This window comes from Naegleria gruberi (genome assembly GCF_000004985.1).
Source record: "Naegleria gruberi genomic scaffold NAEGRscaffold_6, whole genome shotgun sequence".
Lineage (NCBI taxonomy): Eukaryota > Heterolobosea > Eutetramitea > Acrasida > Naegleriidae > Naegleria > Naegleria gruberi.
The window spans coordinates 315618-332996 of record NW_003163321.1 but is presented as its reverse complement, the minus strand read 5'-3'; the positions used below and the strand labels follow the sequence as shown (position 1 = coordinate 332996).

At 33.1% G+C, this 17379-nt stretch overlaps 5 protein-coding genes across 5 annotated transcripts; 3 read left to right on the top strand and 2 right to left on the bottom strand.

Moving 5' to 3' along the window:
• Nucleotides 1-62: 62 nt before the first annotated feature.
• NAEGRDRAFT_78391 (nucleostemin family protein) lies at nucleotides 63-2956 on the top strand (the record flags this gene model as incomplete). The annotated part of the gene is made up of 3 exons (XM_002681439.1): nucleotides 63-857; nucleotides 1342-1465; nucleotides 1542-2956. The coding sequence occupies 3 exons, from the start codon at nucleotides 63-65 to the stop codon at nucleotides 2930-2932; spliced, it is 2310 nt and encodes a 769-aa protein (XP_002681485.1). The 3' UTR covers nucleotides 2933-2956.
• Nucleotides 2957-3032: 76 nt separating this feature from the next.
• On the top strand, nucleotides 3033-3986 carry NAEGRDRAFT_63297 (uncharacterized protein; the record flags this gene model as incomplete). Its single annotated transcript, XM_002681438.1, has 1 exon — nucleotides 3033-3986. The coding sequence occupies one exon, from the start codon at nucleotides 3033-3035 to the stop codon at nucleotides 3984-3986; it is 954 nt and encodes a 317-aa protein (XP_002681484.1).
• A 172-nt stretch (nucleotides 3987-4158) lies between these two features.
• NAEGRDRAFT_46359 (uncharacterized protein) lies at nucleotides 4159-8771 on the bottom strand (the record flags this gene model as incomplete). Its single annotated transcript, XM_002681306.1, has 2 exons — nucleotides 4159-5870; nucleotides 8396-8771. The coding sequence occupies 2 exons, from the start codon at nucleotides 8769-8771 to the stop codon at nucleotides 4159-4161; spliced, it is 2088 nt and encodes a 695-aa protein (XP_002681352.1).
• A 1305-nt stretch (nucleotides 8772-10076) lies between these two features.
• Nucleotides 10077-12923, top strand: NAEGRDRAFT_63293 (aaa ATPase family protein; the record flags this gene model as incomplete). Its single annotated transcript, XM_002681437.1, has 1 exon — nucleotides 10077-12923. The coding sequence occupies one exon, from the start codon at nucleotides 10077-10079 to the stop codon at nucleotides 12921-12923; it is 2847 nt and encodes a 948-aa protein (XP_002681483.1).
• Nucleotides 12924-13099: 176 nt separating this feature from the next.
• NAEGRDRAFT_78389 (GPI-protein transamidase complex subunit) lies at nucleotides 13100-17040 on the bottom strand (the record flags this gene model as incomplete). The annotated part of the gene is made up of 9 exons (XM_002681305.1): nucleotides 13100-13438; nucleotides 13478-13591; nucleotides 13640-14293; nucleotides 14528-14882; nucleotides 14933-15163; nucleotides 15253-15760; nucleotides 15999-16344; nucleotides 16391-16827; nucleotides 16935-17040. 9 exons carry the CDS (start codon nucleotides 17038-17040, stop codon nucleotides 13100-13102), a joined length of 3090 nt encoding a protein of 1029 aa, XP_002681351.1.
• Nucleotides 17041-17379: the final 339 nt, after the last annotated feature.

Here is a 17379-nt window from a genome sequence, read left to right as displayed (position 1 = left end):
TTCTTCCCTTTCCATGATATTAAAAATTTAATTAAATTTGATTTTTATTAAATTTAAAAAAAATGGCTGAAGAATATGAGAAGGAAAGTACTCAATCGGAGGATGAAGAATCAACCGTGATGGATGGACTTATTGAAAGTAATTTCAATAAATTGATAAATTTGGATTTGATCAACACAACAACAGGTTTACCAAAATTGCCAGTAGATCTTTTTCCTGATGAGGAAGATCAAGTGGAAATGTCTGCTCTTTTTAAGCAAGCAATGATCGGGGATTGTTTAGATAGCATGAAGCCATATTGGTTTAAATTTTCGGAAAGTGTGAAATACAAAATGTGGAAAAGCCTAAATGGTGTAAAAAGTGTTGATGCAAAAAGACAATATTTGATTAAATTATTACAATGCATTCAAGTAGAAGAAGATAGTGGATTACTGGATGATAATTGGACTCGTTGGTTGAATGAGACGATCACTCTCGAATCATCTTCAACATCTGAACTTAGTAATAATGATATTGTTTCATTTTCACTCATTAACAAATTGACACCAGATGAAAATACGCTACCACCCAGAGAAGTTGAAGTGATCACAATTGGTGATTTGAAAAACAAATGTGTTGAGATGGAAGAGCATTTGATCAGAGAAACACGCATTTACACACAGAAAATTCAAGAAAAAGTGGCAGAAATTAATGATATGGAACATATATTGTCAGAAATGAATAATCCTGACTTATCAATTGAGGAAGTTGAAGAGTTGATCAGAAATTCGAAAGGAACAGATGATAATGTTGAAGGATTGCTCAAGAATCTGAAAGAATCATATCAAATATTGGAAAAATCTATCAATTCAACAAATGTAAGTATTAATTCTATTTCAAATGAATTATTTACACAGCATGTAGTCTTTGATTCACTTCTCCTATTTCTCAAAACTTCAAAAGTATCTCTTTCTGATTACAACAATAATTGGATTCATAATATTCATTAGAATAATTATTGGAAACAGTGTCTATAGAGATCGATTCACAGAGGCCATTTCCAAAATTCAAACACTCATCAAATTAAAGAAGTTAAAATAGAGTAGCTCTCATAGTACCTTTCCTCTCACGGAAAGAATGCTCACTTCCCTTACGAATCAAGATCATCAACCATAGAATTGAAGCAAAACACAGTTCCATTCATTCAACATTGCCATTCAAAAGTAAACAGTGTCATTAATTGCTTCCAATAAACGAAAATAAATTATTTATTATATTTATTATGGTCAACATTATGATGTTGAAACTCTCTTGTTCAAATAATTGTGTGATTCGCAAAAAAAATAACGTTAAACATAAAAGATGGGCAAACAATCGAGTAGTAGAGTAACCAAGAAGAAGAAGGTTAATCTCATCAAGAAGAAAATGGAACGTGATAGAAAGGTTAGAAAGGCCGCCAAGAAGGGTATTGCTCTCCCAAGAAATAGTAAGTTGTTCTCAAGTAGATTCAAATTATTGATTCCGATGTGATTGTTTTCATCCAATACTATGATGATGATTAGAACTTAAGAAGGATCTCGGAATTCCAAATCTTCTTCCTGATAAAAAGCAAATTTTAGAAAAGATCTATCAAAAGAAACAAGAAGAAAAACAACAAAAGGAAAAGGACCAACTTTCAAAGAAGACCAATAGAGTAGAAACACAAAAGGAAAATAATCGTCTTTCTGAAATGGCCCATCTTCAATATATGGCCCAACGTAAACAAATGGAATTCAATGCCAAGGAAGAACTTATGAAAGATGGTCAAGGTGATGCATTTGATGCTAGAGATATTAAACAAGCTTCACTTTCAACAGCTTCTAAGAGAGCTTATTATAAGGAATTCAATAAGACTGTTGAAGCAAGTGATGTTATTATTGAAGTTTTGGATGCCAGAGATCCAATGGGTTGTAGATGTTTGAATATTGAAAAGGCTATTCTTTCTAAACATATGAATAAGAAGATTATTCTTCTTTTGAACAAGATTGATATGGTTCCACGTGAAGTTGTTACACAATGGCTTGAATATTTGAGAAAGGAATTCCCAACAATTGCTTTCAAATCTAATACACAAAAACAATCAAAGAATCTTTCACAAGGATCAACAGAAGATATGAAAGGATGTTTGGGTGCTGATACATTAATGCAATTATTGAAGAATTATGCCAGAAGCGAAGATATCAAAAAGTCTATTTCAGTTGGTATTATTGGTTATCCAAACGTTGGTAAGAGTTCTGTTATCAATTCTTTAAAGAGACAACGTGTTGCTGTTGTTGGTTCAAGACCTGGTGTCACAACTTGTGCTAAGGAAATTCAATTAGATAGTAATATCAAACTTATTGATAGTCCAGGTATTATTTTCTCATCAGCTTCTTTGGATTCAGATGTTATTCTTCGTAATGCTGTCAGAATTGAACAATTGGAAGATACTGTGGAACCTGTTAGAATTATTTTGAAGAGATGTAAACCAGAAAGACTTATGAGGAGATATAATGTTCAAGCATTCACAACAGCAGAAGAATTCTTGACACAAGTTGCTAAACAAAGTGGTAAATTGTTGAAGGGATCTAAACCAAATATTAAAGAAGCAGGTAAAATTGTTTTGAGAGATTGGAATACAGGTAAAATACCTTTCTATACACTTCCACCAAAGAGAGGAGAAAGTGTTGTGGAACAATTCAACATGGATAATGCAATGATGCAAATTGATGATTCTAATGTTCTTAACAAATTGACAAGTGTCAATGATCCAAATAATGAATTTATTCCAATGGTTGCTTCTAAACCAATTGAGGATGATGTTTTTATCACAGTTGATTCCGATGATGAAGATGGTGATGCTGAAATGGGAGATGGTGATGAAGAAGAAGTTGAAGGAGGATCTGATGTTGAAATTGAAGATGAAGATGATTAAATTATTTAAAAAACCAATTTTGTTAATAATTTTGATATTTCTTTTTTAAAATCACAAAATATCTGAAATATTTAAGAATTTAATATAAAAATACTAAAAAATGGCATCACAACAAGACTTGGTGATGCAACAACACCAACAATTACATAATCAACATGAACAACATCCGGCAGCTCCTGCTGGATTTTTCCTTTTTGTTGTTGTGATGGTTATTGTTTTACAACTTGTTGTACAATTGTGGAAGAAATATCATAGACATTCATATGTGATGACTTCCTTCTTTTTAATGTGGTTATTCCCTGCAATATATTGTATATTTATCGGAGGATTGACACACTTTTCACGAATGATGATTGTGTGGCTTGTTTATTCTCTATTTACAGTTTATCTTGGTTATATTTCTCTCAGAAGGGCTTTGGCTCCTAACACACCAAAGAAGGTTTATGTTTGGTTTTTCTCAGTTTACAAAATCTCTCACTTTTCTGTCTTGTTCGGAACAGTAATGCTTGTTTTACAAATATTATTTGGATTTCACACTTTAATTATCAAATATTTACTTATGGATTCTGATTTTGGAAGATTTATTTTCCCTTCAGCTGAAATTTGGATTTTCTATGGACTTTATTTTGGTGTTCTTGTTAGAGATTGTGGTGAAATTTGTTCTACTGCTATTAGTGCATCTTTGGAAGCTGATAGAAATAAGTTTTATGTTTCACCTTCTCAATTACATCATGTTTGTGGAATTTGTAATCAGGAATTAAAGAATGATACCAATTTAGATTTTGAAGGAGGTGGATCTGCAGCTGATTTTGAAAGCTCTTCAGATCAACCATTCACAAGAAGAATTACTGGTGATGCTGCTCAAGAATCAAAGAGAAAGACAATTCAAGAAACTAAGGTTTTATCTTGTCAACACAAATTCCATGAGTTTTGCTTGTATGGTTGGTTGATCCTTGGTAAGAAGGATTCATGCCCAATTTGTAAGGAAGTTGTCAATACTAAACAAGAGGATTTGCTTCAGGTAAGTTTAAGTGAAATAATTATTGGAAATTAATAATTTTATAGAAAAATCCATGGAACTCTGATTCTGAATTTTATTTGAGTGTTTTGGATTTGACTAGATATTTTGTTGTTTTCAATCCAATGATTTTGATTCTTATTCAATTAGTTTTATTAGTGTTTACCAAGTTACATTAAGCTTTCGAGATATGAGCAATTTGTATTTTCTATTGCTTTACATAAATTTTGTCCAAACTCTTAATCTCAATATGATTATTTGAGGCCAATACCAATAACTGATAAAAACCTTGGCTTGCTTTTTCCCTCAACCGTTTGGTGTTGTTACCTTCCCTAATAAGCTTGTCAAATGACAGATAAACCTTTCCACCATTATTCACGTTCAATGATTCCTCTTCAACCTTCTTTTTCATGTATTCCAACATTCCCCAACTCTTAGGTACCATTGTTGATCCAGAATATGCAGGAATTGCAGAGTTATCTTCAAATACCTTTAACAATTCGTCAGTTTCGTCAGCAATTAGAGATGGTCTCTTTTGAGGTGAGGTTTGTTTTTGGAATGTTGGCCCGTTTGGTGATAGTAATACAGAAAGGTCTCCAGGATTAAGCAATATTGAAGTCAACTCATCTTCATCTAGTTGTCTTTCTGGAATATCGAAATGCTCCTCTCTAGGTTGTTCAATGTCTACATCAATACCTCCAAGCTCTCCATCAAGGAAATTGTTAAGATGTTGAATATCTTCATCAGGTAGCTGTTTGGATGTTTCTACTGCTGCATTATTGTTATCATTAGATGGTTCGTTGGATTTTCGTCTCTTTAAACTCTTTGTGCAAATATTAGAAAAGTCGTTATTGAACTGTCGGTTGGTTGAGTCATAACCACATGGAATTGTATAGAATAATCTATCCATTGTTATCTTATCAAGCTTGTCTCTGGAAAAGATGTTTGTACTGAACCAGTCATCAGTCTTTGAGAATGGATTGTTCTTTACGGAACCTCTTGTAGTTAGTAGAGAGGAGCAGTCCTGTATCATGGAACGCATAGTATCGCTTGATATCTGAGTTTGGTCATCAATAATTAATTTACCAACAGAGGTTCTCTTTCTCTTCTTTGGATTGGTGAATGCAGTATCGAGCTCATTATCATTCCCTATCATCATAGGAGCTTGCTCAATTATTGAGGTTTCCAATCCACCCAACTCATGATCGCCACCATTGTTGTTCAAGTCTTCCTCATGTTGCTCATGCATAGGATCAATACCAGCTTCGAAGATATCTAATCCAGCCATGAAAATGTCAGACTCACGTACTGGTTTAATCATACTAATGTCAGCACCCTGTTGTTCATTTTCCAAAGTCTTGGATCCATTCAATTCAGCTTCTATTATTGCTGATGATGATTGCAAGTTACTCAACTCCTCATTATTACACTCTCCGTTACTATTTGCTCCTACTAATCTATACCATCTTGCCATCAATTCCTCATCCATAGTTAAAACTGAAGTGTCAGCAATCAATTCGAAATCTTTGAAAGGCTTTAAAGTAATTGCTTCAAATCTAGCCTCTTTCTTGTCCAATAATGTCGAGTCAGTTGTTTGATCTAAACGAACAGAAATTTGTCTAGCCTTACGAACCATTTGATTTCCTTCCGATAGTAAATATTGAGCCTTCTTATTAAAGATGACAACAACTCCCAATAGAAGAGTACTTGATAGACGGAGTGAATAACTAGAATAATCAACATATCCATCCATGTTACCTGATGATTGACCATTAATAGATGAAGAGATGATCATTTTACTACCCTTCTCAATAATTTCACTTGTCAACGATGGAATATTAGCCTCGAGTATCTTCTTCTTACTCAGCTTTTTACTTCTCTTTCCAAGTGTTGCTGCCAACCACAATACTCGGATAGGTTCTACAGAAAATAACATGTAAGGCTTTGAAAATTTTCAGAATACATACCCTTCTTTGAGACCAGTTCGTTTCCAAAAAACATTGTTAATTAATTGAGTTATTTTTTTTTAGAATTGAGAGAGAGTTGAATCAGAGTGAAAAAAGCCTTAAATTGTGTTTAGCCTTAAAATCAAAGAGTTGTATTTTCTCAATTTTTGGATTTTACAATGAATTATTCTGAGAATACAATGGTTAGTATGATGGCAGATATGTGATCAATCAAATAGTTGGAAGGAATCTGGTTCGCGAAAGTGGACGAAACCATAGGAATATATGCAAGTGGTAAATGACTTGTAAAGTGAAGAATAAAAGCAATAAAGGCTGGTACAATCATTTTCAATATTCCACCATGTTGCTGACTACTCACATCAGAAAAGTATTTCACAAGATGATACAATATAAAACTTGTTCCTCCCATATTACACGAAACAAAATGATGAGCATCAAAGGCCCACAATAAATCCTCTGTCCATCCAAATGCTCTAAATCTAATGAAAGATAACACCATCCTAATAATAAAAGTACTATATTGTATCTGATAGAGTCTAATTAAATGCTTAAAAATCGAAGGCTTTGAGAATGAATCACTCTCACGAATTGAATAGAGAATAATCAAACCAACTATTAATGTAATCCAATTGGGAAAGATAATTGGATAGAGAAGAATTGAAAGTAGAATTTGAGGTTGAGCATTTGATGACCAGCCATAGATAACTCTCCTCGGAGACAAACAACTAATAGTAGAAAATTCAGGAGATTGTTCTGATGATGATGAACAATTGGTAGCAATTAATAAGTAGGAAGCAATCTTGTTGTTATATAAATAAATGATCAATTCTATAGTGATGAAGAGGAGGGAGAGGAGAATGAAATTCCATGATGATGATGAATGTGTTGTTCGGGATTCATGATTGATAGGAGGAATTGATTTGTTGTTGGATGAATCTTGTTGAATATTATTTAATTTTTCCTTTTCATCTTGATCTTCATTGGATTGATTGTTCTCCACAACAATGGAATTTTGTTTTGAAGTTTGTGTGTCACGGCTGTTGGCAGATATCATCACAATTTTTTGTAATTTAATTCAATATCAAATATTAAAATAATAATTTAATAAAAAATGATTCCATCACAAGTAGCAGGAGAAGTTGATTTACATCAAGAGTTGATTACTCTCGGAAAAGTGCTCCGATCCACCTTCTCGACTGATCAATCACTGAGGAGAATCCAACAAAAATCACACCATACAACATGGATTTTAGAAGATAATTTTGATCCTACTGCAGAATCATCCAAGTTTACAATTACTAAACCTGAAATTTTCTACTTGGCAAATCCTGACATGTCCATTCCTTTATATAACAAATATGTGATGGGATGTGAAAGAAGTAAGGGAATTTTAAATGTTTTAGCATTTTGTTCATTGTTTAACAAGGTGCAACAAGGTGGAATAATTTTCAAATGGAATGGAGAAGAAATTGAGAAGATTGGAATTCAAAAAACAATGGTTAGGTGTAGTACTGTAAATTGGAATACTGCACCATCTTATAGAGGAGGTGCTTTGAGTAGATGGGGAGATGATCACCATATTTTCTCAATTCAAATGAAAAGTGGCGAAATTATTTATATTGATCTCATGCCTGAAGTTAATGATATTTTCCATTTAGAATCTTTACAAAGAGGTTTTCTTGTGTTTGGGCCAAATGCTCTTTCACATCCTTCAAAATATGATATTGTTCAGGAGCTTGATGTTAATAGAGAATTTATTGCCAAGCATGATCCTCCTCTAGAAATTGGTACTGTCAACTGTGATACCTCTTTCAAGATTACAGAGCAATGTTTATGGTTGGAAGAAGCACTTCCTCTCATTTCTTCTTTCACACAAGAATTCAAGAGTTTGTTAGATGGAAATAACACGAGAAAATCCATCATTTCTTCAATGAAACTCTAATATCTGGTCAATAGAATAAATTATTCTAAGTAATTCCATCCAAAAAGAAAACATTCGGTGGTGAATGACAGAGGTTTGTTTCCATAATTAATTTGAAAAAGGCTCAATAAATGAAACAAAAACTGATTGTGCTAGATTAAAATTTCAGAAATTGCGAAAGTGAATGCTACAGCCATATCACGATTCATGCACCTCATCCCGTCCGATTTGAGAAGTTAAGCATCGTCGAGCCACATCAGTACTGAGGTTGGAGACAACTTGGGAACCTGTGGTGCTGTAGTCTTTTTGCAAATAAAGATTTTACTTATTATCAACATATGCTTCAAAGTTGGAAGCATGTTTTTATTGATGCATTGAGGACCACCATTTTCATAATTAGAAAGCATTAATCAACTTTTTAGCTTCAGAATCAGCAGAAGGACTTTGTCTTTCATTGGCAACCTTCATAACAAGAGTCAAATTACATTCCAAAGTGACTACCAAATCAGCTCCATTAACCTTGTAAGAATAGCCAAGGAAACCAGAAGAATCCTTACTATCAGCATTGTGAACAACTCTGAAAATCAATTTTTCCAATCCCATGAAAGCATCCTTACAATCAGGATCCTTGATGAAAACCTTGGCAATTTCACTCATATTACTCAATCTTGGACATTCGGTTAAGAATTTGATGCAATTATTCAACAAGGTATCTTCAGCAAATCTATCACCATACTTGTACTTGGTTTCAGTTGGCAATGCAGCAAGAGAAGCCCAATCCAACAAGATGAGCATCTTTGGATTGACTTGTTGAAGATTCTTGGTTGCAGGAACAATACGATTGTTGAATAATTCACGAACTACCTTCTTGAATGCCAAACCACTTCCACATACGTTTTGGTTGAATAATTCTTCGTGAGTTTGTTCAGTCATTTCTTTAGATTTCAATAGCTTTTGAGTTTTTTCAAATATTGAATTTGTTTTTTGATTTGTTTAATCATCCAATGAATGGTAAATTGAATTTATAGCAGTTTTTAATGAGTAAGATTACAATAGTTACAATGGAGTTTATTAGAGTTCAATGGTTTTCTGAGAATTGAATTGGTTGAACATTTGTGGAACAACCTTATTGAGAAGTCAGTAAGAGGAATGGTAACACCTCAGTATCATCTAACTATCGAACACCAAAAATTGGATATGGAAAAAGGGAGGATACAAGTTTACAATATTCTCATTTAACCGTCATGATAGTGCTGCTTAAAATAATTAGTTTGGAACTCAGTGTAACAAATAAAATTACCTATTAGTATAACGAAAAAATTAGCTGTACTACATGTACATGTAAGCATGCTCTTTGCATGATTGGAAGTTGTGATCAAAGATATCTCTTCAAATAGGAATTCATCACATTTTAACAAATTGATGATTCAATATGAGGATTAATAACAACATGCTCATTAGTAAAACATTTGAATACACTGGCATAACTATTACTTTGGAAGTTGTATCTTAAAATATCATAGTTTATGATAAGGAGATTAAGAGGAATTCGAAGGAAAGAATAATGGATGGAAGAATCGAGTAACTTTTTGGTTTTATTTACAATGATTAACACAAAATGTTGAGAAAGATGAAGTTTCAATTTCGATTTGATAAAGAAAATGTTATACCAAAATTTGCACCAACCAATGCAACATAGAATGTTCAATAAATACGAAGGTGATCAACCCTTTCAATTTCTTCAACAAACCTTACTGAACCAACAAGATTCGTCTAGTTGCCTTCACTGTTCATACAGTCAAAGACTGTAGCGGGATTGTCGCCATATTCCTGGCAGGCTTCCCGTCCATCAAATCAATAGAATGCCCAAATAATAAACCAATTACAATGATAATTCTTGAGATTGTCATTATTCTAATTGAGGCAATGGCTGTTGATTATTTTACAGAAACTCCTGAGGAAATCCATAAATTTAATATTCAATTTAAAGGGTTTATCCTCAATAAACCCTTCAACCAATTCAACAGTGCATCGGCCATTAACAAAAAATCCTCTCAATCAATAAGAATGATCCTTACACCTGTATGAATTCATCCTTGAAGGATTATTTTGAAGAGATGGAAGTGCATTGTTTTTCAAAAAGCACATTTTCACTCAAAAAAATTACACCGCCCGATTGTGTTTTGATTGAATAAGCGGTGGCAGCCAATGTATTTTTGGAGAATCTTTAAATAAAAAATGTTCCAACAACAAATGAAGGCCGTGGGTTTGCAGGCTGGTTCGTTGATGAATCGAATCAACTTACCTGCTTGGGCTGAAAAATTATGGGAAAGAAGTGGATTAGTGAATAGTAATAATGGTTTATTTAATTTAAGATATTCATCTTTTAAGAATATTATGGCTGTAATTAATCGTCTTCCATCATTCCAACAAGAATATCTTTCATCATACGGAAATATTGAATATATTAATACTAGTGAAAAGAGTTCATATCCTTTGTCTAGAAAAACAGAAAGAAATATTTTCTCTAAGAAAAACATCAACTTTGTATTGACCAATTTTGTATCTAAAAGATTCTATTCAACACCAAAAGGATTTGGTAACTTTAAACGAAAGGAATCATCTGAATCGGATCAAAAAGAGGAAGTAAAGAAGGAAGAAAAGAAGGAGGAAAAGACTTCCGAAACTGAAGAAAAAGTTGAACAGGAGGAAAAGACTTCCGAAAAGAAATCTGAAGAGAAGAAAGAAAAGAAAGAAAAGAAAGAAAAGAAGGAACAGAAGGACAAGGAAGAAAAAGAAAATGATGAAAAGAAGGAAAAGAAGCCAGCTAAAATTGATATTACTGTTCCACACTTGGGAGATAATGTTGAAAGCGCATACATTAACAAATGGTTCAAATTTGTTGAAGATGAAGTTTTTGAAGGTGAAGTTATTGCTGAAATTGAAGTCAAATATACAGATGAAGATACTCCTCAAAGAATTAATGTCAGAGCTGCCGAAAAGGGTAAAATTATTTCACACGAGGTCAAAAAAGGAGAATCTGTCCATTCAAACTTGAAATTGGGTACGATTAAGCCAAAGGAAGAAGTTAAAACTGAAACAGTAAAGCAAGAATCAGGAGAAGAAAAAGACAAACCAAAAATGAGCGTATTGGACTACATGTTCTATGGTATGCTTTTCGTCACTTTGATCATGATTGCCACTTCATACCAACAATTACATCAAGGAACTGGTTATACAGCATCTTTTGATGATTTCAGTCAAGATTTGAGAACTCAAAACGTTCGTAAGATCACTATTCTTGAACGCTCTACAACAGTCACAACAAAGGAAGGAAGAGAATACAGCATTGGATTTGGTGGTGATAGCTTTGAAAGAAGATATTATGATTTATTGGAAGAAATGCACCAAAATGGTGTTCAAGTTTCTGGTATTGAAATTTTCTATTCAGGAAAGGAACAAAAGAACTTTGCTCAAACCATTCAAGCAGCTATTCATTTGCTCATTATTGGTAGTTTATTGTACTATGCTTACAAGAGAATGCCAGGAAGAGGTGGTGGTTTAGGAGCTATGGATCCAACTAATATGTTCACCAAATCATTTAAGGCTACATCTCAACACTCTGTAAAATTCAAAGATGTTGCTGGTCTCGATGAAGCCAAGAGAGAAATTACAGAATTTGTCGACTTTTTGAAGAATCCAAAGAAGTTCAGAGATATTGGTGCTAGAATTCCAAAGGGTGCATTGCTTGTTGGTCCTCCAGGTACTGGTAAGACATTGTTGGCAAAGGCAGTTGCTGGTGAGGCTGGTGTTCCATTCTATAGTATTTCCGGTTCTGAATTTGTTGAAATGGTTGTTGGTGTTGGTCCAGCAAGAGTTCGTAAATTATTCAAAGAAGCTAAGGATAATGCTCCATCTATTATTTTCATTGATGAAATTGATGCTGTAGGTAGACAAAGAGGCACAGGTAAATTCATGGGTAGAAACGATGAAAGAGAAAATACTCTCAATCAATTGCTTGTTGAAATGGACGGTTTTACTCCAGCTACTGGTGTAGTTGTCTTGGCCGCTACAAACAGATCTGAAATTTTGGATAAGGCTCTTACAAGACCTGGTCGTTTTGATAGATCCATTGATGTTTCAATTGCTGACATTAAGGGTAGAGAAGAAATCTTCAAGGTTCACATGAAGGGTATTGTTTTGGCTAAACCAGCAGAGGAATACGCTACTCGTCTTGCTACTCTTACTCCAGGTTTCTCTGGTGCTGATATTGCTAACGTTTGTAACGAAGCAGCTCTTATTGCATCTAGAGAAGGATCTGATCATGTTACAATGCGTCATTTCGAACAAGCTATTGATAAGATTATCGGTGGTTTGGAAAAGAAGAATAAGGTTTTATCTCCAGAAGAAAGAAACATTGTTGCTCACCACGAAGCTGGTCACGCTGTTGCTGGTTGGTATTTGGAACATACTGACCCACTTTTGAAGGTTTCCATTGTACCAAGAGGTTCAGGTGCTTTGGGTTATGCTCAATACCTTCCATCAGAAAGATATATTACTACAAAGGAACAATTATTTGACTTTATGTGTCTTGCTCTTGGTGGTAGAGCTGCTGAAAAGATAATATTCGGTCACTTGTCAACTGGTGCTCAAAACGATTTACAAAAGGTCACTGAAATTGCCAGTCAAATGATTACTAAGTATGGTATGAGTGATAAGATTGGTAACGTTTCATTCCCAGATACAAATGATGGATTCCAAGCTGAAAAACCATACAGTGCCCAAACAGCTAGATTAATTGATCATGAAATTAAGAGAATGGTTGTTGAAGCTTATCAAAGAACTGAAGAACTCTTGATGAAACACAAAGATGGTATGGTTTCAGTTGCCAAATTATTACTGGAAAAGGAAAAGATTGATGCGCAAGACATGGTTGATGTGCTCGGTCATAGACCATTTGGTAATGATGCTCAATTCGATGCTTATTTGAAGACCAAAGATTTCCAACAAAAGGAATTAGAGGAAGAAGAAGCAGCAAAGAAGAAGGCTGAAGAAGAAAAGAAAACAGAAGAACAAAAACAATAACCTATTTATTTAAGGGTGTAATAAATATTAATATTAATGTAAATTGTAAAGAAAAATGTAAATATCTGGTCCTTTCATAGACATAAAATCTAATAACTTGCAAATTGCTTGCAATACCTCGTTTCTGAAAGTTTTCTAAAAGTTGTTGGGAAGAAATTAATAAATTTATAAATTAATTATTTAAATATTAAGAAAATCAATAATCCAATTGCAACAATAGAAATAACCTTAATATCTAGGAATGAAACTGATTTTTGGAAGGTTATTTCAACAGCATTTTCATTTTCAGTAAGTTTCTCATTGGAGAATTGTTGATTGTAGTCGTTATTAGAATGTTTTGGGGTGTACTTGTTAAAGCGGGTCATATTTTCACGTTTAAATAAATCCTCTTGGAATTCAATCTTAATATCCGAACCAAAGAAGTCTGTGAGTGGAACACTATTTGTATTTCTTTCAAATAAATCTCTTCTCATGTTAGGAGTTGAAATCAAGTTTTCAGAAGTGTATGTTCGGAACTATTTGTGTGAATTCATTATTTTCAAGTTAGAACTTACCCATTTTTCAATGGATGGTGGATTTTGTCTGAAATTACGATTTTCGAAAAATTCAAGAGTGTAATAAGTAAATCTATCAATAACAGCAACTCCAATATCAGGATCAGAATGATGCTAAACATGTTAATTTCAATTCCAATCAAATAATGCTAAAATACTTACTGAATAAGAATTTTGTCCTCTCAAACTACTTCCTACTGCCAAAACGTTTGGAGTATAAAGTTTGTCAAATAAAGAGCCTGCTTGACAGGTATCTACAATCATTAATAATTCTTTAAATCTCTTTCTTTCAGCCATTTGTTGAACAGCATCAGCAATATCTGCACTGTTAATTTCTTCTTGATCTTGGAATTTGAAAAATTCGTCACCACCATGGCCTGTCATAAATATTAATACATTACTATGCTCATCACTCATTAATCTCTTGCTTCTTGGTACAGAGTCATGATGTCTTCCAGTTAAAACTCTCAAAAATTGTTCCACAGTCACTTCATATCCTCTATAGTCAACTTCAACATTTTCTCCATAGATATTCTTTTGTCTATTTCTATTATTAAAAACCTCACCAGGATATCTATTTCTAGGATTACAAGCAACATCATCAGCTAACATGAGTAAAATCTGTGAATCAGGAATACCAAGATTCTTCACAATATGATAGAATGATAATGTATTAGCAATGTGTCTGTAATTAAACCAAAATCTACTAGTATTTAATAATACAACCCAATTGTTAGAATGTTTTACATTTCCATCCGATGATTTAGAGAAGAATTTTTCCAAGACTTGTTGTAGTTTTGGATTTGAAAAATCCGTCTGATGTATTGTTGTTGTTTCCGCATTGATTCCGAACGTTGATCGGTTTATATCCAATACTAGAATAAATAATATTGATGAAAGTAAAATATGACAAATCAGGGATTTGAATAGTGATCGTAGTGTGGTTTCAAGTTTTGTCATTTTTTTTAATTTAATTTAAAAATTTATTAAATATAATATTACATATTATTATCTATTAAATATTAGTTTTTATCTGAAAAGAATTTGTACATTTTCGAATTGTTCTAAGGACTTCATGAGTTCTGTTCTCGTTATTTCCAATTCACAACATATTTCATCGATACAATATTTTCCAGTAATGTAGGGCCTCAGTGTTTCTCTATTGACAATGTGGAAATTTGGATTGAGTTTCTTTTGTTTTGTAATGACGGTAAATGTTTTGGATGGAGAGGATTCAAAAGATCCAGACATTGGAGAACCACTTTGATCGAGATTTTCAGAACTCTGAGAACTAGTCAGCTCATCATTTGATGGTACAAATGTTGGAGGTTCATCTTTGAGAAGGAATGGATATTCGTGAACTCGTTTGATAAATCCCTTCAATAGACCATATGTAATTAAGCATCTTTTTGATTTTGTTGATTAAGTAAGCAATAATTTTGAGTAGTAACTTACTTTGGATTAATATATTGACAGAGGTGGTGATGTTTTTCCACAATTTCTTGTAATCTTAGACCAGGTTTGAATTTACAATAAATTTGCAAAATATGATGAAGAATTTGAGAGGAATCAGGCATATTTCCCTTGTCAATACCAGGGCATATGTAATGTATCATTTCTTCCTCGAGGTCTCTTCTAGAAAAGAGTTGCATCACAACTTTCTTATTTTTCAAAGCATACATGTTGCTATATTGAAATATGTCAATCAATTTAATACACTGAAAATACCTAAATTCTCAGTTATTAATAACCAAATTTTTAAATATTTCACTTACAATAAGTGCTGTAAACTTTTTTTCACAAATTCTACGTGTACATTACTTTGAATGGCAATTTGCTTCACAAATGAAACACCATCAATGTGTGGAATAATTTGGGAGAATGTAATATCCCACACATCCTTTTGTTGAAATATTAGAGCATGTAAATTTCGAATAGGTATTGGTACATCATGAGCATGAACAATTGGTGGTTTCTGTAAATAGGGAATTAATTTCAAATGAAGTGAATGTGCTGAATCAATGTAAATTGAACATTCTTGTTTCGTTGATAAATCCACATAAATCTTCTCCAATATATATTGCAGATTTTGCTTAGACTCCTGTTTAAATAAGTATTCCGATTCCAATTCCAAATTTCTCAAGTAGTATGATAATTTTGAAGCAATTGGTTTAAAGGCTTCTGGTGGATAGTGAGGTTTTAATTTTGTAATATCAACAACAAAAACTAAATTAAACAAGAGAGCATTTCTCTCATATTTCGATCCTTCTATACATTGTGGCACTCCGATAAATATTAAATTTTCATGTCGGAAAGAAACACACTTCCCACATAATTTTGTCTTGGTAATAACAAATTCCGAATAGGTTTCAAATAAATCGTTCGATATTTTCATACGTGGGTATTGGAACATGATCATTGAACCCTTAGCATTATCAAATTCACAGTACAGTATCGCTTCAATCATTTTTTTCTAATAAATTTTAAATTTTAATAAATTATATTAAAAATTATTTTCTACCAGTGAAAGTTTCCATACTGCTACTAATGCCCATCAATTGAATGAGTTTATCACAAATTGAAACAGGTAACAAGAATCTGAATAAAAACACTAATCTCAAAGTCTCTGGCAAAATAACAACTTCTTCATTCTTCTTCAATGCCTTGATAATTCTCTGAGCAACCCAATTAGGATCCAAAACTGGGAAGACATAAGGGATTACATCTTTAATACCAGCAAATAAATCAGTCTTGATGTAGAATGGACAAACACAAGTAGTGTGAATATGATCCAACTTTTGATACTTTAATTCCATTCTCAAAGCTTCATTAAATCCGAAAGCTCCAAACTTGGAAGCACTATAATCCTGTATAGAAAAAGTTAAAACAGTTCAATAATTATTAAAAACTTACAGAAAGTCCAGAAGTGGCACAAATACCAGCTGCAGAGGCAATAGTTACAATATGAGATTCTCTCTTGGTCTCAATCATTTTAGGTAAGAAGGCCTTAACTGTATAACAGTGAGAAACAGTATTGACTTTGAAAACTCTTTCAATGGCATCATCTGGAGTGTCCAACAATTTCTTACCATTGACAATACCAGCATTGTTGAGCAAAATGTCAACAGAAGCATGATTTTGGAAGATTAAATCTCTTTCTTCATAAACCTTTTCCCTGTTCGTGATATCAACTTGACGAGTAACAATACGATCTTTGCCATACTTATCACTCAATGTTTGTTGACATTCGGCAAGTGATTTTTCATCAACATCCCAAATAATTACACATTTAACTTGTTCATTTTCCAATAACTTTTCAGCACATAATCTACCAATACCTCTACTTCCACCTTTGATCAAAATAATTAGATTATTACATGATCCGATAAATGATGATCATCATTAAAATTGTAAAATGAATGCATTATTATCATTTAAAAATACAAAAAATACTAACCTGTAATCAATGCAGTTTTACCCTTCAAGGAGAGTTCCTTTCTGTAGTAATGCCAATAGATATTATACACAATCGTTAAGAAAATAATAGTAGAGATGGTGAACATTTTTTTGGTTGTGTTTTGACTGGCCTGGAAGAATCGTTTGTATTTAAACTGTGCTCGGAAGAATGGAGGATGTGATCGGTGAGGCGGGTAGCTTGACGAAACTTTGCCTAGCAAGTTGTTAGAAGAGGAAAATTCATGGCTATGCTATTTGTAATAGGACAATAGGTTTCTTTTCCACTTTCGCTTTACAATGGCTACGTAATCCACACTTCCCAAAGCTAATGCTAATATTATTTCACACCACACCTTTTAAGTACCAGCACGGAATATTTAATGTCAACAGGTTCTCCCTAATTAGTCGGTTTTCGAAAATATTCCGTAGTTCCTTCTTAGACTAAT